Raw genomic sequence first — 18,406 nt, forward strand, 5'->3', positions numbered from 1 at the left:
CTTATTTTTATATGCTGATTTATTTTGTTTTATTATTATTTTTAATTGAGACATGATAATTGTACATATTTATGAGGTACAGTGTGATGTTTTGATTGCATGTTTTGATACACATATACAGTGTGTAATGATTAAATCAGTCTAATTAGTACCTCTATCACCTCAAACATTTATTATTTCCTTTTTTCGGGAACATTCAAAGTCTACTGTTGTTGCTGTTTGAAAATACACCATAAATTGCCATTAATTATAGTCACCCTATAGTGCTATAGAACACAAGAACTTATTCCTCGTATCTAGCTGTCCATTAACTATTTTTGTGTCTATTAACCACCTTTTGGCTACCCCCCACCACTCCACCCTTCCCGATCTCTAGTAACTACTATTCTACTCTCTATGTCTATTAGATTAACTTTTTACTTTCTACACATTAATATTTCTGAAATAGTCATTATACTCGAAATATTTTTACAACAGATTATGGCCACTATTTTCTCTTTAACAACCATATTTTCGGTATTATCTATTTTTCTTCTCAGTGCTAGGGTAGGCCATAAAAATATTTATAGAAGACATTGTTTCACATGGAACACTGTGCAGATAGACATAGGGGTTTTTGGTATTTTTACAACATTTTAACAGCTAAATAATTTTTTAAATCCTCCCACCCACACCCCAGCTAAGCTTAGGATTCCATTTGAAAAAAAAAATTACATCTTCCTTATCATTAACTAATATGCATTGATTATCAATAAACTACTTAATCCCCTTGTGTTTTTTCCACATTGCAGTACTCCTGTAGCATTTTCCCATTTCTATGGTGTTAGGTTGTCAGTAGGTGAAGACACATTTCCCATTGCTTTCTTCAGAGAATAAGGATAATTTAAAAAAGAATCTTCACCTAGATAGGTGTTCTCATTCAGTCTAAATCCTGGCTTATATTCTAAAAATCTTTGAGTTTTAGGTATGCTTATGTACACCTTTCAGCTGCTCATTACCAACATTTATTGGATATCTGCCATGAGAAGACACTTTAAGTGCTTATGCAGATAATAATATTTAATATTTAAAGCAACCACCAGGAGGTAGATGTTATTATTCTAATTTTAAGATGAGGAAATTGATATTTAAACAATTTATTTGCCCATGGTCATATAGCTATTAAATAGCAGAGCTGGGACTCTAAAATATATGCACTTAATCATTCATATTACTTCTCTAAAAAGAAATAAAGTGGTATAACTTTCTATATCATAATAGTTTATTGTTATCTAACTGTAGTACTAGTTCTACAATCAATTACTATCTAATTATATATTAATATTAATTCTGTAATCATCCAATCAAGTAATGAATCAAATATTTATTTGAGAGCTGCTAAGTATGAGATAATATATTTAGAATATGGGAGATGGAAGTATAAGACATTCATATTCTCAGGGAATTTACAAACTGGATATGGCTATGGATAGTTTGCTTAGTGATGACCTCATCTTAAAGGCCCTGATTTTTCTTAAAGTATGAGCTATTTATCTCTCCACATGCAGAATAATAGAATGTAGTAACTAAACATTAGGGTAACTGATTTTTTTCAATCATTAGCTAGGCATTCTTTAGAAGTCATTTGAACTTTTTGGGTCTCATTTTCCTCACCTTTTAATATAAAAAGATGGGTTAGAGGACTGATTGCCAAGATTCTTTCTAACCCCTTTGAAACACCAGGATTCTTGCCATGCCATTAAAAGTATGGCCAAAACTGCAATTACTTTTGCACCAACCTAGTAAAACCATTTTGGATATTGGCAAACCAATCCCAAGTTCACAAATTCCCAGAGTGGTTCTCTATCATGTCAGCATTTTCTGAACAATCTGCCACTGAGGAGACAAATTTTCTAAGCTATAACAGAAAACGAATATACAAAACAATAGATTAGCTAGAAAGCATAGACTAATCTATGTTTTTTCTAGAGAAAAAGGCATATGGAGAAATGTGAAGGAACCCTACGGGTTTTTATTAATATACCTGCATGAGGTAAGCCTGCTTTCAGAAAGCAAACAGAAGTTAGTACATTCAATTTAAAGTAATCAGGAACTGAAGGTACAGGATTAAAATAAGGAGAAATTTCTGCCCCTTTCCTGTTACTGTATAAGAAGCCTGTTTCCTCATTTCAGGCTGTGACACAGTCTCAGGCGAAACCACTGTGATAAAAGCTTTAGAGCAGTGTGCTGTAAAATGGAACTCTTTTATTCTGAATTCCACTAAACAGTAAGTAGTGTAATGGGAACAAAAATTTGTTTTTGCTCACTCAACCAAAATCAATATTGAGATTACTTTGCACATGGTATGATTCTAGGCATAGTGAGGACATCTGAGATATTGATCACATGCTATGTATGGCTATTATCTCAGGCCTTGTGGTTCAGAAGGGATCCTTCATGTTGTCAGCATTGATAGAACATTAGGGAAGGAAAGATCACCAAGCAACGGGCACAGTTATGGTTCACATTGAAGGAAACCAGCAGGAGGAATTTACTATAGTTTGGAAGAGCAAGAGACCTGAGTCTATGTACAAAAACTAAAGTCTGAGGGTCTTTCTAAGAGTAGAGCAAGGCAGACTTGATAAAGAAGAAAAATTTAGGTCTTCATCTTCCCCCTGGTTTTTGGGGTATAGAGAATGGGGCTATGAAAACAAATTGTCTAGTAATTTAATATACATAAAAATGAGTGTTACTCCTTTTCAAGCATGCTGATATTACTCAAAACTTTTTGGGGAACTCCTCATTTGGAGTTGCCTTAGGACCCTGCCGCATAATGGAGTATTCTCACAAGCAGTAATTCTTCAATTTCAGTTTCAGAGGGTGGGTTTAATTTGTAGAGGAAGCCCATACTCATTTAGAGCCAAGGCTGGTAAATAAGGTCAATTACCTAATTTAATAAGATCGTTTAAAATAAAATACCTTTAAAGAAAGTAATCTGATTATCTTAGCTTATCTTCCTTAATCATGTTTATTTTGATTTTGTTACTTCCTCATTTATTGGGTTTCATGATTGGCGTAATTTTTTCTCTTCTGTCTGTTTTATTTATATGCTATATCTGGCTCTTCAGAAGCAGCCTCAAATCCCTCAAACTTCCTTGCCCCCACCTCGACACCTCTTCCAACTCTTGAACCTAACACTTTGAAGCATTTCAGTTCCTTGCTTCTGATATGTTTCTTAAAAGGTAATATAGTTTATCTATTTACTTAAGAAATGCATGTTTTTTTTTTCAGAAAATCCTAAAATTCAGAGAAGCACAAAGATGAAAAGAATGTCATTTGTAATTTTATTGCTCAGAGAACCAATATCCACATTTCATGGATGATTTTCAAGTCCTTCTTTAACGCATCTTTTTCTCTCTCTCTTTATCACACATGCACACAAATCTAACTACATCTCACACTCTATATGTTGCTTACAATCTACTTTCTTCTGACTCTACTATGAAGTTATTTCCTTTATCATTAGAACTCCAGGCTGACTATCCTGCTACTTGGAGGGGCAGCCTAGTACCTTATTCAAGTGAATGGGCCATCCAATTGGAGATATTTGGAGTGATTCAACTAGAGTGACCTCTGATACTGAAGATGAAAGCAGAAGGATAATTCCATTTTGACTTTGGATTATGGTTTACTTTCTTGCCTTTGGCAGAGAACTCCCAATAGAAATGAACCCTTTGCCTTGGGGATGGCTGTTTACTAAATGACTTGTAAAATCACATATCATCTGTTCTCTTTAACAATTTATGACTGTGTGGGAACAGTACCTAAATTTACATCATGATGCTGTTTGTCGCCCTGCTTGGGAACAGATGGTAAGTATTTACTGTGAATGACCTTTTATTTTCCCTTTAATTTTTATCACTTAGAGCTCTCCACTGCAGCATTGCCATATGTTGCACACAAAATGCAGTGGTTACTGGATTATTATTTACAACTGGAGCTTGAAGGCATATCATGAACTGCAAGTAGATACTTGTCTGAGTTATTGGTTTGACATTGTAGTCCACCAAGGCCAATACCAGATTATGACATCACAACCTCATAAGTATGTAGTCAGTCTTAATAGATTTTGTTATACTTTTTCAGCCAAAATAAAAATTAGTTCCTACTTTCATGAAAAAACCCTTCATGGAAATAGTGCCTTTAGAAAACAGAATAGTTGATTTTGCTAAAGGTCACGAAAAAAAGTGCCAAAGCACTGTAATGAAGAAGCTGTCATCTTATAATGGGAATTTAGCCTTTTTACAGCATCATCAAGTAACACTAGAATCTAAAAGGGATATGAAGAAAGATAATCTGTTCCATTTTAGTCCAGTTCAAGAAACTATTGATTTCTTAATCTCTGCCAGCTATTGCCCTATGGATACAAAGATGAAGAATGCAGAACTCTGGTTTGGGTTTGTGGTGTTCATGAGAGTCAGGGAAAACAGAATGCAGACAGGACCAGGAATGAGAGTGCCTAGGATGCTGAAGGAGCACAATGAACCTGTTAGTGACACTGAGGTGGTGAGACAAGTGGAGGCAGGCAAACCTTTCTGGAAAGGATAATGTCATGAAGGAAGAAGAAGGTAACCAGATGAAGAAAGAGAAGTGTGAATAACACCAACCAAGGCACATATTCCCAGCTTGCAGGGAATGATAAAGATTGTAAACATTTGGATGCCACATCAACAGATAGGATATACAACCAATCTTCAGATTACAGTATACATTTTATTTAATTTTTGTTACTCAAAAGCAACAAAACCAACCAACCAAAACAAAAACAGAGCTAAAATAGTGACAGCAAGAAAAATTATTAAATTAATGGGTCTGGGTTGTGTTTGTACGTATTATATGGTAGGTAGTAACTGTTTAGCACAAATAAGACCTGATGTTTGATTTTTAAAATCAAATAATCTATAAAGGAATGAGTCCATAAATGAATAAATAAATGAATGAATATCAATAAGATAAGATGTTGACCAAGTGAAGGATTCTGCATTTGAATGTAAAAATAGTGAAGACAAAAATTAGTAATGCAATGTTCACAATTAGCAATTAACAAGAGTCAAAATCTTTCTTAAGCCATGTAGATAATTCATCTTTACAATGTGTAAATGGAACCCACATTTGTAAATTTTCTGAATGTTCTTCTTTCTATTATCTGTCATTACTCTTTGCATGTGATAGATGTTTCTCTGTGAGATTTTCATACATAATGTTTAAAATAATGTAAAGAAGAAAGTTCAAACTGTCAGCAAATGATAGATTCTGTGAAGTGTGAACTTACTCAAATTGAGGTATTCTTATTCTTTCAAATAATATCGTGAAGGAAAGAAGCCTTAGGAGCCTAAAGCATAATGTTTAACATTCGCAGGTTTGATTATGGTTTTCTTTCCCATTTTTATATTTTCCATACTATGTATCACAGCATATTATGTGATAATAATGAGATTGGTGCATAGACTTGCACATGTTGAAAGAAAGATCTTATTTTCATTTTTCCAGATTAATATGAACTGTATAGTAAAACAAAAGTATATTTCAAAAATGATATTTGCATGTGCCTGTAATTGCTTAAGCAATTTTCCACAGGATTTTTTCATTTAAATCTATGGCTAGAGTTTAAAGATAGGCAGGTAGGGATGGAAAGACATACAGATAAAGAGCTAGAAGAAATAATTGATGTAAAGAAAATATTTTACTAGAGAAAAATAAAGTATGTTAAATTCAGGAATGGTAATATTTGGAGAGGAAAAAAGTTCTTCTCAAGGTATTTTTCAGTTTCTTCATTGCAGCCTCTGCATTGTTCTGGGTTCTTGAAATTGAGATTCTTGCATCCCACTGGGAATGAGGTCACACAATGGACTGAATCACGAAATACGACCTGAATGGCCCCTGGCCAGTATTTCAACTTGATCTTTAAGAAATAGGGTTGTGCTAGTAGACATGTTTCATACGACAGTGCCTAGGAGGTATGATTAGAACTACTGAACTACAATAATGGTAAAAGCCAAATACATCTGGTACTTATATTCTCTGTGACTATCCTGGGAGATACTCTCAGAAAACAGCAACAACAAAAAACTCATGAGTTAAAAAAAAATAAACTTACAATATATGATGGGCATAATGATATCACTTTCCATTTCACTGACAGGGTTCCTCACCAGGCAGCTGTAATTCCCAATGTCTTCCTTGGTCACTGGAGCAATATGAAGGGTATTGTTTTGGGGAGAAAAGGAGTAGGTAGAGCTGGTGTGGGCAGGTCTCCCATTTTTTAGCCACTGGTAAACTAGCCGAGTGCCCCCTTCCACCTGGCATGTCAGGGTCATGTTCCCCACATACTCCACGGACCCAGAGGGAGGATGAATCTGCACCACTGGCTTTGTGACAGGATCTGCAATATTAAGAGAGATAGGAATGATTTTTTCTTCTCATTGAATTATAATAAAACCTTATGAGGTCTTTCCAATATGAAGTCCTGGAGAAATTATTCCAGCATTTTACACTGTAAATGTAGACAGCTCAGGTAATAACTAAAGAAGAGAAGAGAATAAAAAGCCAGGGAAAATGCAAAATGTCAAAATATGAGAATATCCTTTATAGTAAGAGATAATCAAATTCCAGAACTTACTTTTCAAGGATGATCTAATGAAGCCCTTTACTTTATAGGTGGCTGAGAATGGAATGCCAGCTTCCTTATTTCCTGTTCATTGTGCTTTTACCAACACCATAAAGGTACACTTTCCCAGGCAAAATTTATATGGTTATTCCCCTGTGTTGACTTGTCCTAATGTCCCAATAGCAGCTGATTGGGATAGATGTGGTGAACTCAAATTTTTATCATCTGCAAAAAATACGGCTAATATATGCTATACTTTTGGGAAACTGAGGGATAGTTTTAGCGAATCACATATGTACAATTATTCTTTCTATGTATGTCATGAAGCAATTATAAACTTTAATTGCTTTGCATTTGTGTTGTAACATTATGTTAGTCACTTTAACAAACCAGAGCCTGCATTTCAACACTGACTCAGTCTGAAAATAGGATAAAATATATTCTTGGGCTTTTATCAAATTAGAGAAAAAAATACAAATCCAATAGAAATTCCTGTTGGAAAGTCAAGTGGTAGGAAAATAGTCTTAGTTCATCATCTGACACACAGTAGGCTCTTAATATTTGTCAAAGTAAATTTCCAAAAATGAGTAAATATTTTCTCTCTGAATTTTAACTGTAAAGTTGATGGATTATATAATCATGGTAGAATTATGTAAGAATCTGCAACCACTTTTGGCAATTTTCTTTAATCATTGAAGTTCTTGACTTAATTGATAAAAACAGTGGCTTGCCCAGAGTCACACAGCAGTCAGTGGCAAAATGAAGAGGGCTTCACATCTGGTAATGTTTCTCTTCTGCATTTTGGAGAGGGTTGTATTTAGTAATCCCCTTCTATGTATGACTACAGGACACAGAGAGAGTAGGATGATACATAAGTGAGAGATGATTGTGTCCAATGTTTAGACTTCAATTTCCTGTCAAGCTTTTAATTAGGGTCGATGCATCTTCCTCAGGTAGATTTATTTTGACTTGTGCTCACATTTTTGTACACTAGAAAATGTGCATTAGAGAACAAACTGACCAAATTCTCCATCCCAGAGAAGATAGAAGAAAGTGAAAGAGAAAGGAGGTCGAAAGGTAACTTATAGGGGAACCGAGTAGTTCTGAAGCCTCTAGCACTTTTCAAGGAGGGTGTAATCAACTGGCTCATCTATTCAATTTAATCCTTCCTTTTCCCTGACAAGAACAAAAGATTGGGAAAAGCTTTATGTTCATGATATTATGATTTAAAAAGAAAAACAAATTGTGTACATTTAATATGCAGAAAAAGCTTTTATTTCAAATGCACCTGTGTGTGGAACTGTAAGTGGTATGAGATAAATAGGTAACACATCAACAGTCTTGTATGAGAAGAACCAATCATTAGAATAGTCACTGGTATTGTGATCATACCTTTGCTTAAAACAGTATAACTCAGATGAAGAAGTTTTTCTTCTGAGAAGAATTTTGGCACAGGCCCTAAAACTCTATTGAGGCTTTACTAAGTTTTTGGTTGCATTTTCCTAAGCAGATTTAACTTTATTACTAATTAACAAGAAAGGATATTATATTAGGAGGGAGACAGGACACCATACAGGAAATCTTCATGGAAATTCCCTTTAGATCTCTCTTTTGTTTTTCCCCACAATTGCTCTATAGGCATTTGCTTTTACCTTCTGCATCTTCACTCCCCTGAAGTCTCCCCAGTCTCCTCTGTGGCCACTCATTTACTCCACAGATAGTTGCTGAATCTACTAGCGATCAGCAAAGGTTTTAAGCACTGAGGACAAAGCAGCAAATAATAAAAAGTCCCTGCTCCCAGGGACCTCATATTCTAGGTGGGGAAGAGAAACAATAAACAAATAAAAATCTATAATATGCCCGGGTAGTAATAAATGCTATGAAAAAGAGAGAAGCAGAATTGGAGATAGAGAGTGACTCTCTCTCTCTCTCTCTCCTTCTCTCTGTCTCTCTCTCTCTTTTCTCAGAGTGTGTGTGTGTGTGTGTTTGGGGAAGTGAGATTATGTTTTATATAGCGTGGTCAGTAAAGAATTCACAGACAAAGTGACATTTGAGCTGAGACCTAAAGGAAATGAGGGGAGCATGCTAGTAACTTGGAGAAAAGCTGTCTAGGTAGAGCAAACAGCAAGTACAAAGGCCCTGAGGAATAAGTGTGTTTTGGCCTGTTCCAGAAGGAGCATGGAGGCCAGCATGGCCAGAACCAAGTGAGTGAGGGGGATACAGATAGGAAAATGGGGTCAGATAGGCGCTGGGTATGTGGGGCATTGCAAATTGTTAATACTTTGACTTATACTCTGAGTGAGATAGAAGCAATGGGAGGATTTGAAGCTGAAGGAGGCAGGAATAGAAGCAGGGAGAGTAGATGGAAAAGCTATTAGGATAGTTCAGGCCATGGCTGATTATGGTATTGAGTGGGGCAGTACTGGGGGGTGGTAAGTGGTTGGAAATTGTCTATATTTTCAAGGTAAAGCCAATAGGCTTTCCTGTGGACTGGATGTGGGATGTGAGAAAAAGAGGTCAACGGTGACTGCAAGGTTTTGGCTGGAGCAATTGATAGAATGGAATTCGTATTTATTAAAATGGGGAATACTGTCAAATAAACAGGTGTAGAGAGAAAAAATCAGAAGTTGGGCTTTGGGCACAGTATATTTTGCGTATGTCACTTACTTCAACAAGGAAAACAAGTGTCTGAAAGTTAGCTGACCCCACTGCCCCTCAGAGGACATTTTCAGGCATGTCCATTGTCCCTAAGCATCATTCCTGCACAAGTCTCATCCTCTTCCAAACAGTGTACTGAAACAAAAATCTTCATGACAAAAATAGGGTTCTTCCCAGGGTATAGTCTATTGTTGAGAAAATAAGATTTTCTCCATCTCATCAAATTAGCAACATTATACTTGATAGTTCCCAGGCAAACAAACAATAAGTTATATGTAGTGCTTGATTACCTACTGCTAGGCACTAGGTATATCTCTTACATGCATGTCTTATTTAATCTTCAGAAAGCCTTGTGAGGTAGATAATGTCATTAGTGCCACGAGACATTGAGGCTTTGAGGATTAATTGATTTGTGCAAAGTTGTGAAGCCAGGATCTAAAGCCAAGGTATTTTAGTCTCCTGAGCCTTTGCTAACTACCATACTAGATTGTACCCACATACACTCACAGGGGACTCACCATCAACCGTGACTTGTATCTTCTGACTGGAGGATAGAGTTCCATTTCCCTGAATGTTGACCTTCACGATGTAATTGCCTTCATCAGAGAACTGCAGTGGGTTGATAAGCAGAGAGGCATTGGGTGGCATCATGGTGAACTTGTGTTGGTATTCCAAGTCAGGAACCACAGACTTATTCACAGAGCCCAGTAAGTATTTGGGCATCGTGTGGGGTCTCTCAAATAGCCATATGATCTGGATGTCTGATGCTGGAGTGTGGAAGCCATAGTGGACGGGTAGGTAGAGGGCCTGACCTCTGATGCCATGGACAGTGTGTGATGGCACTGTCACCTTCAGCCCTGAGCAAGCACCTGTTGCAAAGGAAAGGAAAGTTGTGAAGAACTTGAGCCACATTTCACACTCTAAAGGGGCAACTGCAGAGAGAACCTGATCAGGTGATAATCCTTTTCAAAGAAGAGTGGCTTCTAGGTACTGACTATTCTAGTACGGGTTACATATAGAGGTAAATATTTGTCTCTGAAACTTTCTGCACTTTAAAAACTCCACCCAAAGACTGTGCTGATTGCACAAGATAAAAAGGAAAAGCAGAAGTTATTTTCTATGATTGCTACAGAATAATGGGAAAAGGAGAACTAAGAAAGTTTACTACTACTAAAGTCCAATGAAACCATTAAAACATTTGGAACTATGACTATATTAATGTCTGCCATAGCATATCATAATCTAACTATGTGATGTGAGAAATACTAGGGGCTATTTCCTCCTAACATTTTCCCTAAAAGCCGTATGAAATGACTGAATATTCCATTATTGGAAGTTCTTCCCTTTAGCCAAATGCTTGCCAAATGCAAATATCCCAAGGAGAGTGGTATTAAACCATTGTCAGTCATGACCAGTTATTTCCACCCAGAACAGGCATCTGGTTGGTGTATTTGAGAAACAGCAAGAGGCAGGTACAGATGGAGCACAGTGGAGGAGGAGGAGCATGATAAGATATGAGGTCAGTGAGGTGGCTGTGACAGACTGGCAGGACCTTAGGATCATGGGAAAAACTCTGGCAATTTTACTCTAAGATGGAGATGCAATAGGAGTTTCATGAACAGAAAAGGGCTATGATTTTTTCTTATGTTTTATTAGACCTAGTCTAGCTGCTGTGAGAATACACCGGAATAGAGCTAGAGCAGGAACAGGGAGAACACACAGGAGATGACTGCAATGTAATAGGCCAGAGACAACTGTGCTGGAGACTAGGGTGTTAATAAAAGACGTTTTGGAAAAAGACTGATCGTGACAAAAGGATTTGCTGATACTTTGATGGTGTCAGAAACAAAGAGGATGCCAAGCTTCTTGACTTGGACCAGCTGGAAGAAAGGAATTGCAGTAAATAAATTAATCATGGGGAAGACTGTTGGGAGAATAGTTTTTTGTGGGGAAGAAAAGGATTCAGTTTTGGGCATGTTCATTTTGAGATGCCCATTAGATACCCAAGAGGCAAAGTTGTGAAATTCTGGTTAATGAGAATTTAAGAGAGAATGAGGGACCTGGAAGGCCCTGGGGCATGGAGCTCTGCCCAGTGGAGAGCTCTGGGCAGTGCTGGGGATTTTGGGGCCTATGCATTCACTGCTGTATCTTCAGGTTTCTTCCCAGTTTCTGGCAACTGGAGATTTCCCCATCTTACCTTAAGCCATGATATATTATTTTATGTTATTTAGCATTTCTATGTATTTGCGGGGGGTAGAGAGTCTTCCTTAGCTCAGGTTACCATGTTGCTGGGAGCTCTTTGCTTCAAAATCCTCATATTAAAAGGGACAATATGATACCTACATCATAGGAACATTTGACATAGTAGAGAGTGAGAGAAATTTAAATGTGGAATATTTTGAATGATGAGAGAAAAAATAGACAACAGAAAAGAAACTATAGACAATGAGTATAGACAACACTTTTTGGGGAGTTTTGCTGTGAAGAGGAGCAGAGAGATGGGGCAGAGGCTGGAGAAAGATCAAAAATGAAATCAAGAGAGTTTTCTGCTACTGGGAATGTTCCACTGGAAAGGAAAATGTTGATGAGGCAGAATAGAGAAGGGTGAAAGTGGAATAAAATCCTTAAGCGGGTGAGAAGAGATGGAAATTAGATATAAGTACTTTACAATTTTAAATTTCTCAAATGCAAAATGTCTATCCTCTTTGATCGCTTCCCCTTTTTCATTTTTTTCTACATTTTTTTCATTTCATTCTACTAGAAAGGGAGTGTTTAAGCTTCATCCAAGTCATGTCATGAAAGGTCATCAATATTAAAAAGGGAAAGGTAGAAATGTCTGTTTGCCTTTTGTGATTTTTTTTTCTTGGAAAAACTCAAAGACGTAGGCCTGCTCCTATGAAGAATCCAGTTCTACCGACAGTAAATTTATCTCCTTCCTTCCCAAAGTGGAGGTAGGAGCAAAGATTCCCACAGTTTGGGCCTTTGGCTAGCTATTAGTAGAGAGTGAAACTCTGGGGTTGGCGAGAAGTTAGAGCAAAGAATCCAAGAGGAGAAAACACCAAAGAGGAAGATAGTTGGTTAGAGGGAGAAGAGACTCCTAGACTCTCAACTGAAACTTACCGTATGGACTGAAAAGCAGATAACTGTAAGAGAAACATAAAGACATGTCTTATTGTCTCCTTTGCCTCTGTGTGTTTTTGTGATTAACGTCTAAGATTTTTTTTTCTTCTGATAATGGACTTACTTGCACACTTTGGTGATTGGTCCATAACAAAGGAATTACAAAGATGAGAATTCCTTTCTGTATTCTTTTCTGCCAAGTGTAAGACTATTAAATCTGGAATTTTTCCTAATCTAAGTGATTAGAAGAAGAGAAAACTGGGTGCTGGGAATTCTAAAGAGGAGATAAAGTGGATTGCAGAAAGGAAGTAGTGGTTTTCACAAGGAAACAGTAGGAGAGAGAAAGAAGGATGGGAGAGTAAATCTATGTCTCAAAATTACTGATGTCTATGATATGTGAAGCAGAGGCTGACAGTGGTGGTGAAACTCTTAAAGTCATAGATTTAGTAAGACATTGGGCATTTGAATGGGAGATCAGCACAGGAAAAGATTCCTCTTTGTCTATCTGTTTTCTGCACAAAACAAAATGCATTTATATGCCTTTCATTGAAGTTGAAGATAGGCGGTTCCTGACAAGTTCCTGGTAAGCAACAATTAAAAAAAATAAGTTTAGTACCTGTTATTACTAACTTAAGATATGTAAATTGGAACTTTCACTGATTAAGTGTGTTCCTCCCTCCTTTTTTAATTTTTTTAATTGGGTAAATATGAAAATATTTACAAGGGTTTCATGGCTCACTACTGTTCTTAGACTCCCATGTTCTATGTCCGCCACTTGCAAATAGCCCTAAAATAATGATTTTCAAGCACCTATTCTCTTAACTTGAAGATTACTGTTTGTTTTTTAATAAAGTTAAAGATCTACTGAAATGTGATGTCCTAGTAAAGGACACATACTTGGGGTAAAATGGTGATTGGTCGGTTATGTGACCTTAAATAAGTCATTTTAATTCTCAGACTCAGTTTTCTTGTATGTGAATAGGAGGTAATACTGAATAAGGTGTAAGGCCTTTCTCAACTCCCTTAATTTTATGTTTTTGACATCCTGAGATGCTTTTCTAAGGGTAACAGCTACCTATATTTGAAGGTGAAGGGCCCAGAGGGTTTTGACAGGATCCAAATTGAGAGAGGGCCTAACTAATTTTGAAGAATTGAGTCTCAGTTTTTGGTCCATTTACTAAGTCATCAATACTTGGAAATCCTTTAATAAAACAGCAATTCTGTGTTTTTTTACAAAGAAATCAAGGGGAATGATGGAAGTCTGTATAATTGCCTTGGGAATGCACTGGAAAAAGCTGCACCACTGCTAATAGGGAGCAGTTTTGTCATGGATGTACTGGTTCACTTAGGACATTTCACAACACAGCCTAGAAACCACCACTAGGCTGAGAAGGTCTGAATGGATTCTGACCAATTTGTACTTGTCATTTGGGAAAGCCATTGCAAAAGTCCTTCGCTGCTTTTTTTGTAATCAACTTCCTTTGTAGTTATATTTGAAAAGATTGACTGAGATTTATTTAATATTCTGGAAATGGTTGGGAGGCACTATATGACTATGGGGTGACAATATCACTGGAATAGAAATGTTGATGACTTTTGGATCTTGACCCAGAATGTTGAATCTTACATATGAAAAGACTGGTTAGAGAGTCCATGACTAAAATTATGGGAGGAAAATTTTATTTAATGAAATATTAAATACAATACAAATATTGAAGCTCTGAGAAAAATAAAACTACATTAGTAGAAGACATTTTATATAGCATTTATGATCATTATTTAGGGGGAAAAATTAGTTTTGGGGGCTATTTTAGACTGCATCATGTAACAATACCTTAAATAATATATTCCCATCAATATCTCTGAATAGGTTCAGTGCTTTCTTATTAAATGAAAAGTTTTTTGCAAATATGTATGCTTTTTCAAATGTTTGTATGACAGAGAGAAATAGCACAGCTGTTACAGTAACTATTTGCTTAGAGATTGCCTATACAATTTTTTATCGGATAAATTATAGGTAGCAAGTTATAAGAATGTCAGCAGGGAATGAAATTTTCTTTATACAGTATCTTATCTCAGTTACGTAAAATATCTTCATTTTGCAGGAAAGACATGAACCTATCAATATGATACAATCTTTGCTTGTAGTGAAATTTGGGAATAAATAGATAATTGAATGCTTCCTCCACATTCTAGGAGCACATACTCTCTTGCCATCGTTGTGTTACCCGCTACAGATGTGATGAATTCATGCTGTCAAACACAGTAGTTTACTAATGTTAGAAAACTTAGCTTCATTTTGAGAAATTTTCAAGTGCTCTTTTCTAGTTGTATGAGAAAACCCAAAGGACTAAAACTATTGATTTTAGAAAATCAACCTCTGCGTGAACAGGTAAACTTCAAGAAAATAAATAATATAAAAAGGCTGGTTGTGGTGGCTCATGTCTGTAATCCGAGCACTTTGGGAGACTGAGGTGGCAGATTGCTTGAGCCCAGGAGTTTAATACCAGCTTGGGCAACACGGCGAGACCTCTGTCTCTACTTTATTTGAAAAAATACAAAAACAAAAATAATAAATAACACAAAAATTGATGAAATTTAAATTTATTTTTAATATTCCAAATATTTGGACTTAAATGGAAATTTAAAGTCAATTTTATTATTACATTCACTATTACTTTCAGGGTATAAGAAACAAAAACTCTTATAAATTATAGTCCTGTTTAAAAAATCTTGACTTTTTGCATATAAGGCATTACACAAATCTGGAGAAACATTTATAATACTAACCATAATCTGACATAGAAAATTGCAGCAATAATCCCTCCTTTTACAGACCCTCTTACATTGTATAACAATAGCACTATAAAAAAGTATCCAGTGTTAAGGTACACTGGAAGTCCTACTGCAGAATTTATCTATATTCCAGCAACAAAGGACTCCCTAGACCGGTTTCATTGTATTGAATATAAACATCAGATTTCACAAAGTGAACTCTGCTGTAGCTCAAAATAGCTGGCATTTACTTCCCTGTTATCATGCGTGGTATTAACAAGCATAACACAAGTATTGTTGACTGAAAATAAAATCTTGCATCTTTAGAGAAAATAGAAATTATGATGTATTTTGAATAAACTGCACAAACTGTACATTTTAGGCTTCAAATTTTAAAAAATTTTTTAAAAAGAAGAAACAAACAAAAATTCAATATTCTTAAGAGCAAAAAGATTGCCAAATCACCTGTGGTCTGTACAACACACTACCTATGGAGAAAAGCAAATTTGCAGAAGAGAGAAGGTCCTAAGGTATAAAAACTGCTTTAGCTATTTATGAACATGCTATTTTCCTAATGTACATTTGTTTTATTTTAGTTGAATTCCTTAACTAAATTGTCTCTAAGTTCTTCTTAACGCCAGCTTCAAAAACAACTTATAAAATGATAGCAGTCCTACTGTCTTAAAAATAAAAATAACTGGGACGATGACCCAGGATACCTTCAAAGGCAAGAAAAATGCACAAAGATAGAGACAGTTATAGTAATTATTTACTTTTTCAAAAATTTTAGCAAAAAAATCTATTACAGGCTTAAATTTGATATCATAAATACTGTAATAACTGGAACAATCACAACTCTGGGAAACTCAAAGGCTTAAAAAAATTTACAAACTGTACATTTCAAATGTGTGAAATAGGTACAACATTAGGTATGAATTTGAATAATAACATTTACAATGCAAACTTTAACAAAATATAGGAGTGAAAGTAAGGCTCTAAATAACTGAAGAAGCCTAAACGTTAAATTGCTTAGTTTGCTAAGCTGTTCTTAAACTTTTTAAAATGTAGCCTTTTTTGAACTCCTATCTGTTGAATATAAACAAAACAAGAAATTGATTTGATTTTTAAAACTGATAAATAGGAAGAATGGAAAAAAGAACATCTGGTGAAAATAATGTTGACAGACAAGCAGTCAGAATGTTGGAAAGAGACTCCTTTAAACTTTAAGGATAAAGAGGAGAATGAAGGAAAATATTAAGGTACAGAAAAATTTTTTTAATAGGACTAGCCATTGGGCAAAGAGAAAAGCTAAAGGCATTTTGGAGTAACAGTCTTTTCAAACACGTTCTCCCTTTTGTGTAGGAAATTTTCTTGTTAGTTTGGAATCTGACCTTCTTCCATATTTCATAAGATGAAACAGATAACTTAAAATGAAGCAGTAAACAGTTTGCAACAATATCTTTAATTAAAAAGAAAACAATTTTCATAAATTATTTGGAGTTTCACTCTAAGTGGTCACAATTTCATGGCCTATTAGAATATTTGCTGAAACAAATACATCAGACTATTGAACCGATATGTAAACTCTAAAAAGAAAAAATTCATTACATTTTAAAAATATCTTAATTCTCTTAATGGGTGCTATAACAATAGTTGTTGTTCCAAGAAAACAATAACAATCTATTTATTGAAACTCATTTATCTTAAATATTCCTGCTTCTTTGCTGAAACAGTGTATTATTGTCAAAAGGTTCTGACCTGCTCTTCAATTATCTGAATGCATCTACAGCTTAAAGCAAATATTTAACTTATGTCCACACTTAAAAAAAAGAAAAAAACCTAAGAAACAGCTAAAACAATTCACGCAGGGCCTTACCGAAAAGAAGGAGGTATAGTTTGCACTGAAAGACCCCAAGTGTGTCACCGAAGGGCTCCATGAAAGCATCCTGTCCCATGCATGCAGTGACCTGTTCTCGGTGGTAACTTGGACCAGCAGCTGCTGGTTTATTTGCTAGGGAAATTAGCAATGAGGTAACAGACCCTATCTTGCCTCTTGCTTCTGTGATTTGAATACAGAATGAATGTGTATACAAAGGACACAGGGAGTGGGAACACCTGTTATATGCTTTGCAAGAATACAGGCTTATGGCTTTCAGAAGAGTTTCTTAGCAACTACCAGTAATTGTCTATATATTTCATAAATTATACTTAGTTATTAAAAATCACATGAAGGAAAACATCCTTTTAAGTGACTTTACTGAAAAATGGCATGTTTTCATAATGAAAGAATATTGTGAAATTTCCTTAAAAACAAAAGCTGGTTTTCTATCATGCAAAACTATGCCATTATTATTTAAAAATTTTAAAAAATAAGAAAATAGAAGTATCTCATGTATCTGCTAAACAGTTATAAATCTTCGTGGTCACTAACATGTAAAAATTCTACCGACGAATCAAAAGAGCGCTCCAGCATATATTCAAAACATATTTTTTCTATGCAGTGTTTCCTATTACAGTGACTGATTTCATTGAATCTTTGAATTCATCTTAGTTTTAAAAGCAAATCACAGGTGTGTTTCCGAGTAGGGCTGAGGCATGGACCATGCATAATTATAATGAAAAGCCCACGTCAAGAGATAGTGTCTGAGGCAACATTTTCACAGCGGATGCACAGAGGAAGTGAACCAATGATCTAGAAAAGATCTTACCTCTACTGTAATGTCCAGGTTACAGTTTCTCAACCTGGTCTCTTCATTGTAATGGCAGCAGATAGTCTGAGCATGTCTGCTTAATTTACGAAGTTATTAGTTAACCCCTATTTGCAAGAAGACTCTGGTTCTAGCTTTGCTATATAAAATGTTAATTATATATCCAAATCTGCATCAAATCATCAAATTAAGTAAAATTCCTTGCATACATCAGTTTTAACAGTAAAGGCCCACTGAAGAAGTTCAATGACAAGAGGGGAAGGAAGAATATACCTCAAGCATAATCAAAGTAAAAAAGGAATGATAGTAATTTTGGAATGCAAATTTGGAAACCCTCTTTGCATTAAGGCTCTGAACTTTTCTAGAAGGACTTCTATAAGCCAAGAAAATAAGAGACTATTGGGAAAACTAAGTCCTCTTCAGAGACCAGTCACTTTCAGATCCCTCCATGCTTCAGAAAAATGGCAAGAGCTCCTCACACTTCCACCACCTTCCTGCA

The 18,406-nt window shown here is 35.6% G+C and overlaps 1 protein-coding gene and 1 long non-coding RNA gene across 4 annotated transcripts in view; one reads left to right on the forward strand and one right to left on the reverse strand.

Annotated features, from left to right (window-relative positions):
- Nucleotides 1–17,376, reverse strand: part of HEPACAM2 (HEPACAM family member 2) — a 37,962-nt gene extending 20,586 nt beyond the window's left edge. Inside the window, exons 1-5 of one of the 3 annotated variants that reach the window (XM_033194764.1) lie at nucleotides 17,076–17,376; nucleotides 16,591–16,658; nucleotide 15,263; nucleotides 9,823–10,173; nucleotides 6,137–6,421 (exon numbers count right to left, since the gene is read on the reverse strand). In XM_033194764.1, coding sequence (XP_033050655.1) covers nucleotides 6,137–6,421; nucleotides 9,823–10,173; nucleotide 15,263; nucleotides 16,591–16,658; nucleotides 17,076–17,154 — 784 coding nt within the window. In that variant the 5' untranslated portion in view covers nucleotides 17,155–17,376. Of the gene's footprint in view, nucleotides 1–6,136; nucleotides 6,422–9,822; nucleotides 10,326–15,262; nucleotides 15,264–16,590; nucleotides 16,659–17,075 lie in introns of those variants that run through there. The other 2 variants (XM_033194763.1, XM_033194765.1) reach the window with 2 other exon arrangements.
- LOC117073633 lies at nucleotides 4,522–7,724 on the forward strand. The gene is made up of 3 exons (XR_004433300.1): nucleotides 4,522–4,607; nucleotides 6,697–6,762; nucleotides 7,641–7,724. It is a non-coding gene; the product is annotated as an uncharacterized LOC117073633 (long non-coding RNA).
- Nucleotides 17,377–18,406: the final 1,030 nt, after the last annotated feature.

The sequence above is a fragment of the Trachypithecus francoisi genome, unplaced genomic scaffold (assembly GCF_009764315.1).
Source record: "Trachypithecus francoisi isolate TF-2019V2 unplaced genomic scaffold, Tfra_2.0 Lachesis_group4, whole genome shotgun sequence".
NCBI lineage: Eukaryota > Metazoa > Chordata > Mammalia > Primates > Cercopithecidae > Trachypithecus > Trachypithecus francoisi.